We start from the raw sequence: 19,623 nt of genomic DNA, 5'->3' as shown, positions 1-19,623 counted from the left end.
CAGCTGCGTACTTTGTGACGGCAGAAATAGCCCACAAGCTGAATTAAACTCTGAGTACGGTGGAGGCAGGACGTCCTGTGAGAGATAATGTGATTTGACAGGCAGAAAACTCACATCTCACGTTGGACAAGGGAGACATTAATGAAGTCTTTTATTTGAAGTGTGTGTTATTGTGTGTTTGATTGACCTAATTATTTAAACTACAAAGTAAGAATCCAAAGTAGAGATCCTCAGGGAAACGTAATTCCCCCAAGAGGGATTCGTAAAGTCCTTCTTCTTTTCTTAAATGAATGTAAGAAAATGAATGAGTTAATATTAATTTGGTAATTAATTAGGGACTAAACTTTACAAACCAAGCTATTAACCGATCAATTAATAGATTATACTATTATGAAACTAATTATGTCATTAGAAATCACACAAAAGGAAGAATTAATGAGAAATCATTTACATTTTGAGTTTGTCCAGACGCCAGGAAGAACAGAATGTTTTGGGTAGTATTATGTATTAGGTCAAAGTAGCACATTTTCAATAAGTGTTGTTTTAAAAAAAAACTGCATTCAAGATTTAAAATATATAAATACTAAAGTGTCTGCAGCAGAATATCCCAAAAATATCTAGCAAAGGTTTTTAGATGAGTTTGTTTTTATTAATATACCTAGGTATCGACCGTAATTACTGAGTAGTATAGAGAGGGCTGCACATAACTGGTGCGCACCCCCCCTCCAAGAGAGAGAGAGAGAGAGAGAGAGAGAGATTTGCGAGTTGCATAAGAGCTGGTAAGATAGCCGGGTTTCACACATAGACTTTACTTGGGGGGGCCGCCCAGGTATATTAACGGCCACCAAAGTATAATTCGCGAGGCATTTAGGTTGATTTTTGTTATCCGTCCGCGTGCACGACCGACGGCATCTGCGATCCCTCGCTCTACCCCTATCGCGTGTGAAGGGTCTGCTTTATGCGCTCTGCACTGTAACCCCGCTGCGGGGCTCCGGCGAACCCTCGCCCCCCGTTCATAAAGTCAAGAAACCCAACATCTCCAGGTGCTCCTTTGAGAACCAGGGCAAAAAAGTGATGTGCACCCCTGAGTATAGAACACTAAGCATATAAGTATAGAAACTTCTCCAGTCAAATGATTTGTTGGTTTTGCCCGCAGCCAATCACTGCAATCGTTGTTAAAATGAATGTGACGTGGGATTGGCGCACAAGGCAGCAGCTACAATCCACTTTCAACCGCTTAAAGATGCCCCGCCCCTTAGCCTATCACGTACAAGATGTTGGAGTGCTAGCCAATAGAAGTGTCAGTGTTGCATAGTAATGTCATTATGTTACAGAGGTAAATAAAGGAGTCCAATGGAGGCGTTTCAGGCAGGGGGGGGGGGGGGGGGGGAGAGAATTGTACCTTTGTAGACCATTTACATGCACGAAAACCTATATAACACACAAGAGGAAATGGAAACTCAAAAAGCATTAAAGGGCCTCTTTAATAATGTTAAGTGACTCACCTTCTCTGTAGACTGCGCTGTGCCAAAGAAGATCGGGACGAAGGCCAGCCAGACGATGCAGGTGGTGTACATGGTGAAGCCAATGGGTTTGGCCTCGTTGAAGTTCTCAGGAACTCCTCTGCTCTTGATGGCGTACACGGTGCAGGTGATCATCAGTACGAAACTGTAGCTCAGACAGAGGATGAGGGAAAGGTCGCCCATGTCGCACTTGAGAACTCCACGGGCGAACTCTGGGTTTGGGGGCTTCTGCTCCTCGTAGTCGATGATGGTGTGAGGCGGTGACACACCAAACCAGACGAACACCCCGAGTACCTGCAGGGAACAGTTTAAGCATTAGTTAGTGCTCCAGAGAATCTACATGACGCGTGAAAGAAGCTTCCACACACCTGCGCTCCGATGAGTATAAAGGTGATAATCAGCTGAGAGCCGGGGCTGATGAATTTCGGGGGCGAGACGGCAACCTTGCCCTGCTCGAAGATACGGTAGATACGGTTGGTCTTGGTGAGCATGGCGGAGTAGCTGATGCACATGCCGAGCCCCAGCAGCAGCCGGCGAAGCGCACACACGCCTGTGCTGGGTTCGGCTATCATGAAGAAGGTGATGAGGTAGATGAGGAAGATGCCCGTCAGCAACACGTAGCTGAGCTCTCTGCCGGAGGCCCGAACGATGGGCGTGTCGTTGAAGCGGATGAAGGTGACGATGACTCCGCTGGTGGCGAGGATGCCCAGGATGGCGAGGAACACGGGGATGATGGCCCACGGAGAGCTCCACTCCAGCTTTATGATGGGCGTTTCCCGGCAGCCTGTGCGGTTCTTAAAGGGCCTCATGTTGAAGGGGCACATGTCGCAGGAGAACTCGTCCAGCAGGTACTGGTAGCCGTCGCAGAACTCGCAGTGCCAGCAGCAGGGAACGCCCTTCACCATCTTCTTCCTCTCTCCGGACTCGCAGGGGAAACTGCACACCGACTCGGGAACCTTGCGGTCACCACCTGACCACTGCATCTCCTCCGGCTAGGTTGGATGCACAAACACACAGACTTTGTTTCAGTATGCTTGAAATAGAGAAAGAATGGGCAAAGACTTTGTAATAATCGAATAACCAGGAAGATACTGTTCAGATAAAGCCCAATTGATAGCGACAATTTTACCTTCCTCGAATGATTTTCTGGCCAAAGTTCTGTCGATCGGTTGTGGTTTCATAGAAGACATGCTTCCATTCGTTCTTTTGTTTGTTGAAGATGCATTTGTTTCCTTTTTAATACAAGTTTTTGTATTGTAGGTGGATAAAACTAAGACGGCTACATTTATAGTGAGCAGCATGTTGTGGTTGGACTATATAAGAGTCACTAACTATGTAACTAAAGCAAACAGCTGATTAGCGTCATAGAGAGGCCAAGTCCCTCCCTTTCCGGGGGACCTCCATGGGACCTTATTTCTGAAAAAGTATGTATTGAAGTCAATGGAGAGAGAAAGATTATATTTCGATCCCGTTTGAATTGTGCCACGAATTACACATATGATGTTTGTCAATTTATGAGATAATTTTGCAAGTAAAACAAATAAAAATGTGTCCTAAAAATGCGAAGAAACACTTGTTTTGGTGTGAAACCGCTCAATGAACTACATCTCCCATCTCGCACCACACACCAAGACGGCCGTCACGTTAGCACATTTCACTTCTTTCTTTCAGAATGAGGCGGAAAGTATTTAAAGAGGTGAAAATCACTCCAAGTCTGGGCATGTTGAGAGCTGTACACACACACAAGGGGAGTTAGTCGGTTCCGTAAGAGCCAGCATGCGGGACCGGGATTCTGGGATTTGTAGTCTTTCTAGTTGCGTATTTTTCATAGTCTTATATTTCAACAGTTTTACGACAAACTGGGACTTTTTTGACAAGGAAATTATTTTTGTAAGATTGACCAACATCATATGTGTAATTCGTGGCACAATTCAAACGGGATCGAAAGATAATCTTTCTCTCTCCATTGACTTCAATACATCATTTTTCCGAAATAAGGTCCCATGGGTCGGAAGTAGATGGGCTGGACTTCGCCTCTCTATTTAGCATAAAGGCAAACAAGGAAACTGCTAGCTTGAATCTTGCTAATTTCCGGAAGTTACTGCACCGAGCCAGGAAACAGTCTTGCGCAAAACCCACTGTAAAGCCAAAACGTGATGTTCTAACACTGGTTTACCCGCAGCATGGATTCAATAAATAAGATATAATGTGTTAGTTAGTTAGCTAGCTAGCTTTAGAGGAGCTGGAAGGCAGATTCTGTTAAATTTGGGGCATAGACAGACTTGTTTTGTTCCTTAATCTTCCATCTTTATGCTAAGCTAACTAGCTGCAAGTTCTAGTCACATTGTTCACAAACAGAGACGAGAATGGTTTCAATCTTCATCTAAATGTAGAAATTGTTCCTCGTTTGGGACAAAACATATTTACATTGAGGCGAAGGTGGTTTGTCCACTGGCCGATGACCTTGTAGCCGGGGTTGCTGACATTAGACAGCTGGTATTGGAAGATGTCGTAGCGACCAGGAGCGTCTCCATTCTCATTGAACATGACTCCAGTTCCTGCGCTGCCTGTTGGAAGGAGATAGAGTTTTTATCAGTGGTGTAAAGTGTCTCAGTACATTTACTCAAGTGCTGTACTTAAGTGTGCTGCTTTGTACTTCAACCCCTAGACAATTCACAGCTAAATCGTAATTTTACTCCACTACATTTATTCATTCCTTAGTTAAGTTATAACTTTTGATGAATGATCTGTATTATATTCAAAAGACTTTGGTTACACCTGGAGTAACATTCACATAAAAAACTAAAACTAGCTATTTTTCTTAAATTGAACAATTTGCATAACGACTGCTTTTACTTTTAGGTATATTTTGCTGCTAATACTTTTGTAGTAGCTACATTTTGAATGCGTGATTTTAATTTGTAACAGAGTATTCCAACTCTCTGGTACTTCTACTATTACTTCAGTGCGCAATCTGAGTACTTCGCCCACCTCTGGTTTTCATGACCCAATAAAGCGAAGATGTGAGTCAAAGGAGAGAGAGGAGAAACTCCAGCTCTCTGAACGAGACATGCTGTTGAATACATCTTGTGTTTGCTTCCTTCAGTGTTGTGCAGTCACGTGGAAGCTGAGTGCAGGAGGCTCTTTACTGAAGGCTCTCGTCCACGCGTACAGTCTTTCAGTGCACTCTGCTCTGTTGCCCTAACGTGATTGAATGTTCCTCTCAGGTCCCTGCAGGCACTCAATCAGAAAATCTTTCATACAAGCCAAGGTCATCCAGCGAGCGGTAAATAGGATGCTTTCACAGAACACCCTTTTTTTCCTCTCTTCTTCCAAACTGTGACTTTTTTATGAAAGATGAGAATGAAAAGCTTGAGCGGTGTGTATAGGGAAGAGCAAGGAGGCAGCCCTGGGGAGAGGATGTGCTTTGAAGAAATGCGCTGTGTTCTGTAGATAGGTACATTAGCAGAAGCATCTCAAGGCTTCCTACTTCAAGCTGACCTCCCTTACACTGTTTTCTTTTTAAATGTGTTTCTTTTCAATCCTTGTGCCGCGACAGAAGCAGTGGAAATCAACGGTTTCACCAGAATACATCTCAAATCTAGCTTTTGGTTTGATAAATATGGATAAAACTATGTGGAATCAGACTTTGCATAGGAAGGGAGAACATAATGAAAGGTTCAAAGTCATTCAAAGTGTGTATATTGCTCAATATCACACCTTTTGCCTTTGTCTCGGGGGCTTTACAGCTTATACAGAATACAACCCCCTCTCTCCTTAGACTCCTCGCATCAGATAAGGAAAAACTCCCAAAGGAACATCACAGTTAATGGGGTAAAAAGCGGAAGAAACCTCAGGGAGAGCCACAGAGGAGGATCCCTCTCCCAGACGGACAGATGGGTAATAGGTGTCGTGTGTGTTAATGGAAAAGATAACACATTTTATTACAACATAGAGAGTCCACATGCTATAAGAGATAATGTGTCTGAAGTCAGGATAGATAGATAGATAGATGGATGGATAGATAGATAGATAGATAGATAGATAGATAGATAGATAGATAGATAGATAGATAGATAGATAGATAGATAGATAGATAGATAGATAGATAGATAGATAGATAGATAGATAGATAGGTAGGTAGGTAGGTAGGTAGGTAGGTAGGTAGGTAGGTAGGTAGGTAGGTAGGTAGGTAGGTAGGTAGGTGGATGGATGGATGGATGGATGGATGGATGGATGGATGGATGGATGGATGGATGGATGGATAGGTAGGTAGGTAGGTAGGTAGATGGATGGATGGATAGATGGATAGATGGATAGATAGATGGATAGATGGATAGATGGATAGATGGATAGATGGATAGATAGGTAGGTAGGTAGGTAGGTAGATGGATGGATGGATAGATGGATAGATGGATAGATGGATAGATGGATAGATGGATAGATGGATAGATGGATAGATAGGTAGATAGGTAGATGGATAGATGGATAGATGGATAGATGGATAGATAGGTAGGTAGGTAGGTAGGTAGGTAGGTAGGTAGGTAGGTAGGTAGGTAGGTAGGTAGGTAGGTAGATGGATGGATGGATGGATGGATGGATGGATGGATGGATGGATGGATAGATAGATAGAGATAGATAGATAGACAGATAGATGGATGGATGGATGGATAGATAGATAGATAGATGGATAGGCATAACTTAACATTATAAAGTATACATGTAATACTTTCTTATATACTAATCTACTAAACATATAAACACAGTGTACTGCATGCATTAATAAATGTTGTGGAGTAGCCTGAAATTAAGAGTCAAACCTATCCTGTGAGGTAGTGTAACTAGGCTGCAATATGTAAGTACAGTATGTGCAAATTGTCCATGAGACAGTGAGTTCTCTGCCAGCCAGAAATGATAATAATAATAATAAGAAGAAATATAATATAAGAAGAAGTCAAAAGCCCACCATTGAAGTTGACAGCGCGGATGTAATGGAGCAGATCCCGTCCCTCCACAGGGTCCATCTTGTCGCAGACGCCCATGTATCCGGGGCACAGGTCCATGTGCATGCTGTGTAAGGCGTAGGCCATGGCGTACACCGCGTCAATCACAAACTGCACCTTGCCCTCCTGTTCGTACTGAGAGTGCTGAGCAATTCTCTCCTCACCTGACAAAGTGGCAGCAAGAAATTAGGAAAAGAACAAAACTGCTCACAAACACAGAGCTTGGACACATTTCAAATGTGGGAGGTGGGAAGTAACTAAGTGCATTTCAATCAGGAGAGACTTCATTTTGTTTAAAGAACATTTATTGACACATGTCATATGATAAATGTTAAGTGTTTAGCGATTAGACCCCGATCGTGAAATGGTATATCTAAAGAGGGAAATGCAACCGTGAGCATATAGGGTCTAGACACTGGTGATGATGCTGAAGATCTGGATTTGAAGAGGAAGAGGGGATGAAGAGGAGGTGTGATGAGGTCTTTGGATTAGCTCTCCTGGCACTGGATATGATGAAAGGAGGTGGATGGGGAGGAGGCGGGCGGCAGCAAGACAACCTGAAATCACAGCTGACTGCAGGAGAGAGGAGAACCATTTTAAAGTTTGGCTGCAGCACGCTGATTGGCTGCTGGAGAATGAGGTGAATGTAATGATGAGCTGATTATATGCAGCAGCTGCCGCGTGAATGTATATTTAGTCTTCCTGAAAGAACTTGCGCTGAGCTTCATTTACTCAAGTACTGTTCTTAATTTCAATTTTGAGCTACATGTACTTTCCTGGAGTATTCCCACTTATTTAATATCACAATTCTTTTGTTTGTCCCAGAGCAGGAACATTTACAGTGTTACAGAAGAAAGTGGCATAGCAGGTAAAAAAGGCATGCAATAATCAGACTAAGCTAACTTGTTAAATATAGAAAAGAAAGCACAGTTTAGTTATACTAGAATAAGAATGAAGACAAATAAGTACACATCCATGGCTAATAATTAGGAGCAGTCATTTAAAGAACAAAGTGACATAGGTGTCATATTAGGTGTGGAGACCACAGTTAATGGGACAAATGCTACTTTATACTTCTACTCCACTACATTTTTTAAACATCTTTTGATCCTTGTAACAAAATGTTTCTTTAACAATTAAACTAGTGGACAAACCGTTTAAGTCAAATTATTATAAATAAATCACAAAACATCAATCAGAACTTTGTTAGGCTACAACTGTAAACTGTGCTACCTAATGCAAAAATATTATCTAGCAATGTCACATATATTAAATACAGTTATATACACACATGAAGGCCATTTGCTTTTGCTGCTTATACTTCTGTTCTTTTGTTTATGTGAGATTTTGAATGCAGGACATTTTCAACCTGTACTTGAAACTGCATCCTGCTTACCTGTACATTTCCTTCTACCAAGTTCATACTTTATGCCGGGGCGGGTCAGCTTGCACTTGAAGTCGTCCTCCCAGAACTCTGCAAACCAGATGTTTCTTCGGTTGTTTTCTAGCGATCTTGAAGTGAAGTACTGGTCGAACCCTGAAAGATTTCCCAAAGCAGATTTAATATCATGTCAATTCAATCTTAGAACCTAAATCTATTCAGCCAGGCTTTCGGTAAAGAGTGGTTAAAACAATAGGTGTCATTATTGTACTTTCACTTACCTTTTGTATTGAAGTTCTGGTATCGTGTTATTGTTCTTTTTTAAACTTGTTTGCTAGTCGTACTCATATAATAACTTTTGAATCAGTTTTACTAGGTCTTTATAATTGTTATTATCTCACATGCATTGGTCTCAAGTCGTTGAAATGTTTTTATCTTTTCTATAGTTTCTCAACTACAATTTGAACTACACTAACCTTTAAGAAATTGCCATTCAAATAAAGATTGATTGAAACCACAGCGCTAAGATTAATATCAGTATAACAATCATCATAATGTGATGAAATCAGCGAAGCAAATCAAATCTTTTTGAACAGTGAAATATGGCTGTGACTTCATTTCCTTATTTTAAGCTACAGGGACCACAGAAATATCCAACATCATTAATTTCCTTTATGTGTAGCATTGGTATGAGACTCATCCATCAATGTCAAGTGACGCAGGCTATTTCTAATATTCCTGTTACATCCAGTTGGTTTTCCCTACCATCGATAGAGGCTCTCTTTGGCAGGATGGTCACAGCGCCCTCGGCCACATCCTCCTGGTCCTGGATCGGGGAACTTTTGGCTCCCCAACTGTCGGAGCCAACAAACAGGAAGTGGCCCGTCAGGTTGGCCGATTTGGCCGTCTGCAGCACCCGTCTGAAAGAGAATGAATAACACTTCATCATACATGTTTTTCTTTATGCTCTGTGTTTTACAACTAAACAGGTAGGAGAAGTACTCGGACCTTGTACTTAAGTAGAAGTACCAGAATGTAAAAATACTCTGTACCAAGTCAAAGTCCTGCAATCAAAATGCGAGTCTAGTAAAAGTACAACATTTTATACTATTATATTTACACATGTTTGTCTTTTTGCTCTGTGTTTAACAACCAGCTGTTGGAAAGCATATTTACTCAAGTACACATTTGAGGTACTTGTACTCTAACTGAATACTTTCATTGTACACTACTCTATACTCTAGTACAGGGGTCACCAACTACATTTGTCCAAGGGCCAAGATTATTCCTAGAGACACTTTCGGCGGCCAGCAATTTTTATATATAGCCCTGAATTTGGAAGTTGTTGACGGACGGACGGACGGACGGGGGGGGAGGTGTTGTGCTAGTGGAGCACGCTCATGTACTGTCAAGTCGCCGGAGCCTCGTAGCGGGGGCTACTGCGGAGCGCATAAAGCAGACTCTTCAGGCTAACGAAGGATCACTTCTTCTTCTTCAGGGCAGGGAAGGCTACGCAGTATGCAGGCTACTGTCCCGCAGCTGCTGCCTCTCTGTTGGATTCCGGTACTGCACATTACTCACGAGACGTTGTAACCACTCCGCCACTCGCGTGCTGGATGAGAATGTCCAGCGTGCCAGATTTGGCCCGCGGGCCGCCAGTTGATGGTCACTGCTCTACTACATTTCGGGAGCCAATTTTGCACTCTTTACTCCACTTCATTTATTTTACATATTGAATGACGAGTTTATAAATTCAGATTTTAAACACGATACATCAATTACGTACTTTAACTCCTATTCTCGATGCAGAACTTTTACTGGAAATGTTGTATTAAAAATACAGTGTGGTTTTATGACAAAAATTCAATAAATATGACGTGCAGCAGAGCTTGACTCACTTGATGTCGTCCTCGCTGGCGAAGATGATGACCCCGCGAGCGTTGGAGGTCTCCATCAGTCTCTTGATGATCTTCTCGAACTCCCCCGGTCTGGGCTCTCTGGGAATCTTTATGGACTGTGCAATACAGATCCCCCCTGTGGGAGAGAGATGGGAAATATGTTGGCATTGCTATACTTCTCTGTTTCCTCCATTTACTGCACAAGAAAATAATTACAGCCTAATACGCCTGCTAATTATCAGTAACCTTGAAAAATAGACCTACATTTAATATTACAAAAAGGATGATACAGCATCTGGAGAGGAATTTTGTAATTCATGTTAACTTCTCCATCAGCCTTGTTAGCAATTGTAAGCATGCTACCACGGTAAACTCAAAGTTAACGAGTAAACCTCATATCAGAGGCGGTTTAGGGATAAAGCTTCTTGATTGAAAAGTAGTCTAATACTTTGTGTGCATGTTGGCCTGCTGCAGTGGCCTTTAGCTTAAAGACATAGCCTCAAAGGGCTGTTAGCATGATTGTAGACTCTTAGTATTAAAGCTTTTATATGAAGAGCATTTGACTTGAGTATTACAAATAGGAAACCGCCTAAACTATAAGGCCAATCGAAGAGTTAAGACCTCCTTTGAGGCCATGACCTTACTTTGTGTATCCTTCCCATGACTTATTCCAAAGTTGAATGGGTTTGTCATTGGTTTATATATGCTACACCATGCTGACAAACAACGACGTCTACTAGTAGTATATTATCAACATTGAGTTACAACATAAACCAATGTCTGTACCATATTGATTAAGGCATTTTACTCAGAAACAACAAATGTAAACCCCATGGTGGCACTAGGAGAAAGGTAAGGTGATCTCTAGAGTCCTTTACATTTATCCTCTGGGGACCATGAATATCAGTAGAAGCAAACCGAAAGGTAATCCATCCATTCGTGTTTGAGATATTTGACTCTGAACCAGATTGGTGGACTGATCGCGGTCAACATGCTGACAAGGTGATGACCTGTCCAGCATTGTCAATTATGGATGTGCAGTATGTCCTTAAATGAGATGTGAAATCCGATCCCTCATTTGAGCTTTTAAACCCATATGAGGCGGTGACTTCTCTTTGCCCTGGTAGTTGTTGTGTATTAAAGGATTTTTGTTTCCTATTATAGTCTTTTAATGAGTGAGAACAGCGCGGCTTGATGAATCATTAATCCCTCATTGTCCCAGCAGTGGATTCAAGTTCATAGAGGCAGACCTGCTTCTCTGGATATTTGGAGGAAGGCGTCGACGCCGCTCTCTCCGTAGTTTCCCTCCGAGGCCAGCGTGGAGACGTAGTTCCAGCCCATGGCTTTCACTATGTCCAACATGGCCTGGGCCTGGTAGGAGTCCGGAGGCACCACACGGGAGAAGAACTCGTAGCGGCTTTTGTCGCTCAGCTCGGGGGCTGTGGAGGCGTAGCTGATCTGGGGAATCTGAGACACACGAGTGGGTCAGTGATGACGAAAGAGCTCGGTCAACGGGAAAGCATGAGCAGCACAATTAGGCCAATATGTGGAACCAAAGATAAAAAGGAATGACTAGAAGAAGCAGTGAACCGTATCAGGGGATGATGCACCACTTACCTTCACTGTGTCTAAATGCAGACTTTCTCTATTAGAACTAATGAGTTGCAGAGCATTAAAACCCCCAAAATGTGACTTTCATAGAGAGCGCTTTGCTTGAAAAGCTTGTGTAAATCTCAGAACTGAAGCTTCCGATCTGGTGGATCATGTGCTGAGCTGAGCATTCAACGTCATAGTGAATACAGATGGCGGGACCCACAGCTGTAAAAGCATTTGTTCGGAGAAAAAAAGGATGAGAAGATTAATTTACTGGTGTGCTACTTCTTTAATGACACAGTTTATGTCGACAGTCTCCACCCCGACCCCGCTAATGCCGGGCCTCCCAGCGTGGCTTAACGTAGCGGGCACTCCGGATGGGGTGAGGAGAGAAAGGTAGACACAAGGGGTAGTGAAGGGAGAAGGAGAGAGGAGCGAGAGAACCATTTCACAGATTATCTGGAAGGATTATAGGGGTTTTAGTCAAATTACGTTAAGCACAGAGGGAGAGACAGAGATCAAGAGAGTAGGAAAAGGTTAGCGTTTCTCAGCTGTAAGCCATACAATATATTTAATTCTGATGGCCCCACGTGTTAACCCTGCCCAGTTGAATCTTACTGGTCATCCTCCACTTCGCTGACCATGACTTCATAAAGCTTTACAGAACAAAAAAAACATTCTTCCATCACGACTTCTACCTTTACAGTTCTTTAAGTGTCCTTGCGCACACATTAGCCATGAACAAGAGGAAACGTAATCCCCTCCAAATTAATCCCGTAGAAGCATCTGCACCAATTCACTTTCTAAAATCAATGAGCCGTATCAGTTACACAGGGATGCATCTACAATGAAGTGCTGCTGAAATCTTCCTCACTATCAGAGAAGGATGGGAACCGTCCAAGATATTCCAGGATCCCAGCCAAGGAAGTATGAAGGTGGTTTAGCACTTAATGGTTTGTATTTAACAGAAGCGAGTGCTGGTACTAGATAAAGATGTTATGACAGGTATGCATTTTTAATGTGTCAAAGGTTTAGGGAAATTGTTTTCAATCAATGGTTTTTCTTTCTCAATTTGTAGCAGACGCTTTCAGAAAATGATTTGAACTGCACTGCTCCTGTACTGACTCATGATTCAGTCTAAGGCTCACATTTTTCACATCGCAATGTCAACTAAGTGCACTGCCAAGGACTGCGGTTTAACATTGAAGTCACTTTTTTTAATTGGTGCCCTTTGTGTTCAGTTCAATGATCAAAAAAGAATTTGAGAAATTATTTCCTTTCATTTTTTATATAACAAGCAAATAGCTGTATTTTAGTACCTCTGAAAACATCAGTGTGAGAAATGAGTACACTAATATATATATATTTATATATCACAAGCAATGTCTTCATCCTGATCTTAAGAACATAATCAGATATGTTTCTCATTTGGTGAAAGCCTTAATATAAATTAAGTGTTGACATATCAGATCATATTTAATAAATGGCAACATAACAAATCATATTATGTTAGAATATGTTAATATATCAGATAATTGTTTGGTATATACAATTTCTAAAATGTCAAATAGTAATTTGGAAAAAGGATAAAATTGCTAATACCGAATTATTTGAATTGCTTTGGTTGAAAAGTGTTAAAATGTACATTAATGTTAAAGAAGAAAAAGCATACAAATCCTTAAAATTAAACTTCTGGAATAATCATCAAAATGAATAATCAACAATCTGCTTAGCAACTAAAGCATCCCAAATGGTAAAGTGAATTCACTATTGGATAAACTGAGAAACCCGTTATTTAACAAGCTTAACTGTTGATATAAAGTAAACATTATTTTATTGAATATCTGCTTCACATGCGATACAGTTTTGACTTTTTTTAAATACATTACATGTCACTTGTTAGACACCGGAGCAATTTGGGGTGAAGTGTCTCAGGGACACAACGACATGCTGACTGCAGTGGGGTTTGAACCTGTGCTCCCCTGATCCGAACCCTAACGCACTAACCCACTGCTCCACAGCCTCCCAAATACTCACCTTAAACAGCATGTGTGTTTGAGGCTGAAACATGCCCTGCTCTGGATGAGAGCAGATGTTTATTGTGCAGCTCTAATTGAGATTAAGTGTTTAAAAAAAATATTTAAATATCTGTTATATTATCTTAATAGATTGTTTAGTACATAAAATGTCAAAAAGTTCAAATATTAGTGAAAATAATAGTGAAAAATGTTATTTCTACATTTTTTACTTGCTTATATTGAAATATATTAAAATGTACAGTGATGCAAAAGAAAGAAAAGCATCAAATCCACAAAATCAAACTGCTGGGATAATCATTAATAATAAAAAATAGTGAATTAAGTGTTGGATCTACTGTATAGCCGGTTATTTAACAAGCTTAGCAGTTGATAAAAGTACACATTGTATTATTTTACATCTCCTACACATACTGTACTGTATCGTTTTTACTTATAGGCAGGTTAAAACAGCATGTGTAGTAGAAGCTGAAGCATGCTCAAACTCTGGCAGTGAGCAGATGTTCAACGTAAAGTGAGCATCAGAAGAATCTGCAGAGCGGAGAGTAGCACATATGGACAGTAGCAGGAAACATACCATTTAGATAAATCTGCGCCCCTGTCCAGGCTACAAGTTGCTGTTATCCGAGAACCAAAGCCATGGCGCTGCCCTGATGCTCTATTTTCAGCCCGGGGTCCTGAGCTGCTGAGAGGGGCTTAGTGGAGGGTGGGATCTATAATTCTGTAGTTAACATCTGCCCTGTATGCAATCATCTCTCAAACCAACACTCTGAAGAAACACCGCAACCAGATACCTGATTGCACTCTCTTTCTTTCTTTCACGTTAACCACATTTGGCCAATTGAAACCCCAACACTAGTTTCTTTTTTCTAGACTTTTGATGTCAACGACAGCACGTCATAAAGTGGGACTTACAGAGATGTAATGTCCCATGATCGCTATAAGCACTGTAATCAATTATCGAAGGTCAATCATCTGTACATGGAGAAAAAAAAACTACAATGAACACGCGGATTATCCTGTGGCCACACATTACGAAGGATTTAGAATCCCCTGAAGTGTATAGCGACTCATTCCAATGATTCCTCACTTTACATTGTCTCCCGTGAAGTATGTATTGTATCAGTGAGGGGAATATGTGCAGTATGACCAATCAGAATATCCAAAGAAAATGGTGAGCAGATGATGTTATTAAATGTGAGTCGAACTCTTAATTAGGTTCGTAAAGTCCAAAAGCGAATCCCAATTAAAACTCACCGTGTTCATGCTGCAAAATGAAGACCACATTTAATGATGCTCCCATTCATCATCCAAGTGGATAAAATGATGAAATGATTGAGACTGTGCTCCTGTACATCTTAACTAGATCAGCGATGGGCTAATTGAACAGCACAAGCATAAAGAATTTAGTTCATTAAATAGGATCATCAGCTAGTTGAGAGCCAAAAGCAAAATGTGTGTTTTTGTGAGTTCAGTCTCACGAGAAGGACTCTTTCTGTGAATGATATTAGTGAGATGTTCAAAACTAAAGGAACTAAAAACAAGCGATGTATTTCTGATAGTTGCTCACTTTTTTGACACACTCTTTCCTAGTTTAACTCCCAATTGTTTGGCTTGTGACGCATTGAAATCTATTTAGGCCAAGTGTCCTCGACTGACTCATTGCTTTTCTTTTGAAAACTCAATTTCTTATTTTCTGTCTCTTTTCGTACGAATGCCCAACCACAAAGATTGAGCGTCCTGAGAATGTTGAGGCCCTCATGTTGGGAACCAGTACTTAACCTCATGTCCTTTTATTTTCTCTCTTTGAATAGATTAAAAAGAGACGACAAAGAGGGATAAAGGCTTTCAGCTGGATTCACCCTTTGAGCTTACATACTGAAAAAAGGCCACCACGTTGAATATTATCTGCCCAATAAATGCCCCCCGTCGGTTATCACGACCATTCTGAAGCTGAACCAGAGCAAACTGCACCGACCTGCACCAACAAGTCATAAATACGTGGTTAATATTGTGATTTAAAAGGCAGTGGTGACAGGTAACTAAGTACATTTAAGTATAGTTATTTTTTGACATTTTGGTCCACATTGACCAACTACATTACTAAAAATCTCTAACATGTATGAAAACTGGACAAAGTTCTAACTATGATAAAATAATACTGTGAAAATATCTAATATATTTTTGGTTCTTGAAGCAAATTTAGCTGATCATTCTTGCATACTTTATATTTTTATTGAAATGGCTCATTGTGCAGAATGAGTACTTTTACTTTTTGTACTTTAAGTAAACTTTGATGCTGATAATTGAGTACTATACTACTTAATCATAAAAACAAATGAGTTTTCATTTGTAAGTTAAAATTGTACTTGTAATGGAGTATTTTAAAACCATAGTATTTGTACTTTTACTTAAGTAAAGGATCTGAGTACTTCTTCCAACACTCGGTTAAGAAAGCATCCTGGTCCTAATTATTATGTTACTTGATTTAACATAGGGGTTAGGGTTCCCCAAAACCCTAACCCTGACTTCCTCCTTTGCACCCATGAGAATAACTGTGACCACTAAAGGTTGAAGCTTAACTTCTTGTAATCATAACAGTGATCAAGCATTCTGAGCGCACTAGTGACTGTAGCAGCCGCTTCTTACGCATCACTATGGGGCTGATAACACCCATTCAATCAGCTGATACCATTCAAAGGGGATGTAAGAACAGCTGTCTGCTTTTTAATAGAGAAGGGGAGAAAGAAAACTCACCGCAAACAGTCTGAGCACGTTGGCCACCATGATGGACACGGAACTGCCTGACGCCCCGATCACCCCGGCCACCCTCTCCGGTTTTGGGATGATGGGCGGCTCTCCGTTGGAACATCGCACGTCTGAGTTGTCCTTCTGGATGAGGGCCTGGACGAAGGTGAGCGACTGCTCCAGGGCGTAGGTGTCTCTGGAGCAGGTATCCAGGATCCGGGCCCCCAGAGTGATGTTAGGCAGGAGGTCCGGGTCGCTGTTGATCTGGTCCAAGGCGTACAGCATGGCCTCCAATCTGTGGATCCCCTTCTCTCTCTTGATCTCCCCGCAGGGCACACCGGCAGGGCCCCGAGAGTGCATGGGGAAAAGCCCGCCCAATTTGATGTCGCCCTCGATTTTGATGGACCCGGGCTGGTTGCCCTGCTGGGCCCACGAACCCGGGCTGAACCCCACCAGCAGCACCCAGATCAGCTGAAGGCATGTTCGGTACCTGGAAGGTGAGGTGAGCCAGCAGAGCCAATGGGACGAGCGGGCCTCTGATGTCATGATGATGACCGACAGATGGACTGACAGCACCGGGCCACTCCCTCTACCTTTGACACCTGAGGGCAGAAAGACTGATTAGCCTCTCATCAGAATATCAGCTAGTCTATTTATTTTTAAACAAGAAATCTACAAATGGTCAAGCGACTATTGCAAACGACATTACTAGATACATTCACATTTGTATTTCGTGCCTCTTCTGTGACATGTCTGCATTCTTTAATGTTCAGAAAGGTCTCTATTTTTCTCAAACTGCCTGTGCTGCAGCACCTCTTTTCACCCTCTGTCTGAAACCAGAGCCCAGTCTACTCCAATTGGTTATCTGAGCGGCTCTGTTTTGATTGGTCAACCGCTTACAGATGTCCCGCCCCTTAGCCTAACCAGACAATGGGTGTTTCTCAATGTCGAGGAAGGCTGCTCCAGAGCCACTATTTCAAGCATACTACGTCATCGAGTGCCGCCGAAGGACTGTTCCAATGTCCAGCATACTTGGAATTCTACCGAGGCCGGCGTACTTCGTAGCGGGAAATTTCGAGGCTGCACTTGTGTAGACTCCGCGGTCTTAACATTTCCCACAATGCTTTGCGCACGGACCAATTTCCAAATCGCGCTCCATTTAAGGCGGGGCCTCGCATATGACGCACACCTGCACACCCGTTACCCTGTTCCACCATTCTTCGTTTTCAGAAGCTAGGAAGGATTCTTGCCTCGCTTCTGAAGCAAGTGACTCGGAAGACATGTCCTACCAAGGAAGAGTCCTCGACATTGAGAAACACCCAATGTGTGGCCAAAAGAAGCGTGAGTGTTACGTAGAAGTACACAATGGAGTCCAACAGAGGTGTTTCAGGCAGGGGGGGAGAGTGTGTGGGAGAGAAGCTGGGGCTTTAGCCTTTGCAGACCATTTACATGCACAGAAACCAGCTGGAATCTGGATAAATCAATAACTCAATCAAATTACTTTTGTTTGGGTCCAATTATTGAAGGGTTAGGGTCAATGTGACGTATTTTCTTTTATATGTTATCTCGCTTTTTTGTTGAGGCAAAAAAAAGATTGGCACTGAAGGCATTTCAATAAATCCAGGGTATAAAACAAAAATGAGAGGAAATGTGATGGTTAATGCTTTATACATGAGACCCATTATCTTTTTATTTTGAACGACTGGTTTGAAACTGAGTTTTAATAGTGTTTTCAGTTCTTTTGGCTTTTTGAAGATTACATGTAAATGTTAAAATGGTCAATATCAGGAAACACAGAGTATAAATGCAGAAAACCTTCTAAAAGATTTGTAAAAAAAGAAGAAAAGACAGGATTTAAGCTCCACATGTATTCATCCTTAAAGAAGGCTGCAGCTGAGGAGAAGACGTGAGACAGCATGCAGGATGACACTGAGTGAATATGGGATGCTTTTATCACAGAGAGCTGAGAGCCCATGATGGAAAACACTATAAATTTTGCAAAACAGAAAACATCAACTGAGCCATCGCAGCATTTCATGCTCCAGAGGCTGGGGCAGGTTCATTTTATCTGCATGAGGACCATTTAAAAAACCTACAAAACAGAAATCCCAGACTGTGAAATGAAAATATTAAGAATGACATTTTATGAAATATTTCCACGAAGAATAACAAATAATAATTTTTTTATTTTAGTATTAAATCCAAATATGAATGAATGAATAATGTGCATGCTTGCAATGCATACTTTTCCTTCAACATTGTTCTATTTTAACACTTAAAATCTTAATTGGATTGATGGAAATTTGCTGAAAAGATTTTCTAAATAAGAGTAAAAATCTGCTTAAACGCCTGCAGACAATACGTTCACATCCAACCTGCAAGTACAGACATTTCCTGAAAATACATTTAAGCATTTAAAAGTGCTTCTTACCTGCCCATTCTTCATCGACCGCTCTTGATTGTATCCATCACATGGGTTTTCCCAACAGGCCTCCCATCCATGGTCCTAAATGTGATTATATAGATAAATATCTAGAGGCAAGGCTCTCCTCTCACCGCCAAAAGTAAATCCTTTATCATCTCAGACAGCTGCGTGCACTCAGAACAGAACAAAAACAATGGTTAAAGAAGAAGAACGGAAATGAAATCTCTTCAGGGTGAAGTGTCACGAGGAAAGTGGAGGAAAAAGCAAAACATTACAGCAGTGAGATTCTAGAAATCACCACCAAATCCCTTAAAAGCTCCCTCTCTCTCTCTCTGTCTTTTTCCTCTGTGTGCATCTCTGTCCAGGCACTCCCCCCTCTCCCTCTCTCTCTCCCCCTCTCTGCTGAACTCTCTCCTTGCTCGATCTCTCGGTGCACTAATGGCCACAGATTGGGATTATCATGTAGGAGTCTGTGAAGAAAGCACTAGGTGGACGACTAGCCCGCTCCTTTTTTTTTTTTCATGCAGCTGAACCAAATGCACGAGCCCCCACCCCCCCTCACTTTGAGAGATTAGATGAGCAGCTATTTGATTCACGTGTACACACACACTCACAAGCCACACACACTCTCTCCCCACACACACACACAGGCCACACGCACACACACATACACACACGCACACACACAGGCCACACGCACACACAGGCCACACACACACACACACACACACACACACACACACACACACACACACACACACACACACACACACACACACACACACACACACACACACACACATACACACACGCACACACACAGGCCACACGCACACACAGGCCCCACACACACACACACACACACACACACACACACACACACACACACACACACACACACACACACACACACACACACACCACACACACTCTCTCCCCACACACAAACACACACACAGGCCACACGCACACATACACACACACAGTCCACACACACTCTCTCCCCACACACACAC

General features: G+C 42.0%; 1 protein-coding gene across 1 annotated transcript in view; it reads right to left on the bottom strand.

Annotated features, from left to right (window-relative positions):
* grm6b (glutamate receptor, metabotropic 6b) overlaps positions 1-19,157 on the bottom strand; it is a 22,924-nt gene extending 3,767 nt beyond the window's left edge. The window contains 11 exon segments of the mRNA XM_079683828.1: positions 1,506-1,817; positions 1,892-2,515; positions 3,951-4,090; positions 6,490-6,690; positions 7,923-8,063; positions 8,673-8,827; positions 9,806-9,941; positions 11,056-11,272; positions 16,192-16,742; positions 16,745-16,784; positions 18,614-19,157. Coding sequence (XP_079539954.1) covers positions 1,506-1,817; positions 1,892-2,515; positions 3,951-4,090; positions 6,490-6,690; positions 7,923-8,063; positions 8,673-8,827; positions 9,806-9,941; positions 11,056-11,272; positions 16,192-16,742; positions 16,745-16,784; positions 18,614-18,628 — 2,532 coding nt within the window. The 5' untranslated portion in view covers positions 18,629-19,157.
* Positions 19,158-19,623: the final 466 nt, after the last annotated feature.

This window comes from Notothenia rossii (genome assembly GCF_949606895.1).
Source record: "Notothenia rossii genome assembly, chromosome: 5".
NCBI classification, from domain to species: domain Eukaryota; kingdom Metazoa; phylum Chordata; class Actinopteri; order Perciformes; family Nototheniidae; genus Notothenia; species Notothenia rossii.
This window is presented reverse-complemented; position numbering and strand designations above follow the sequence as displayed.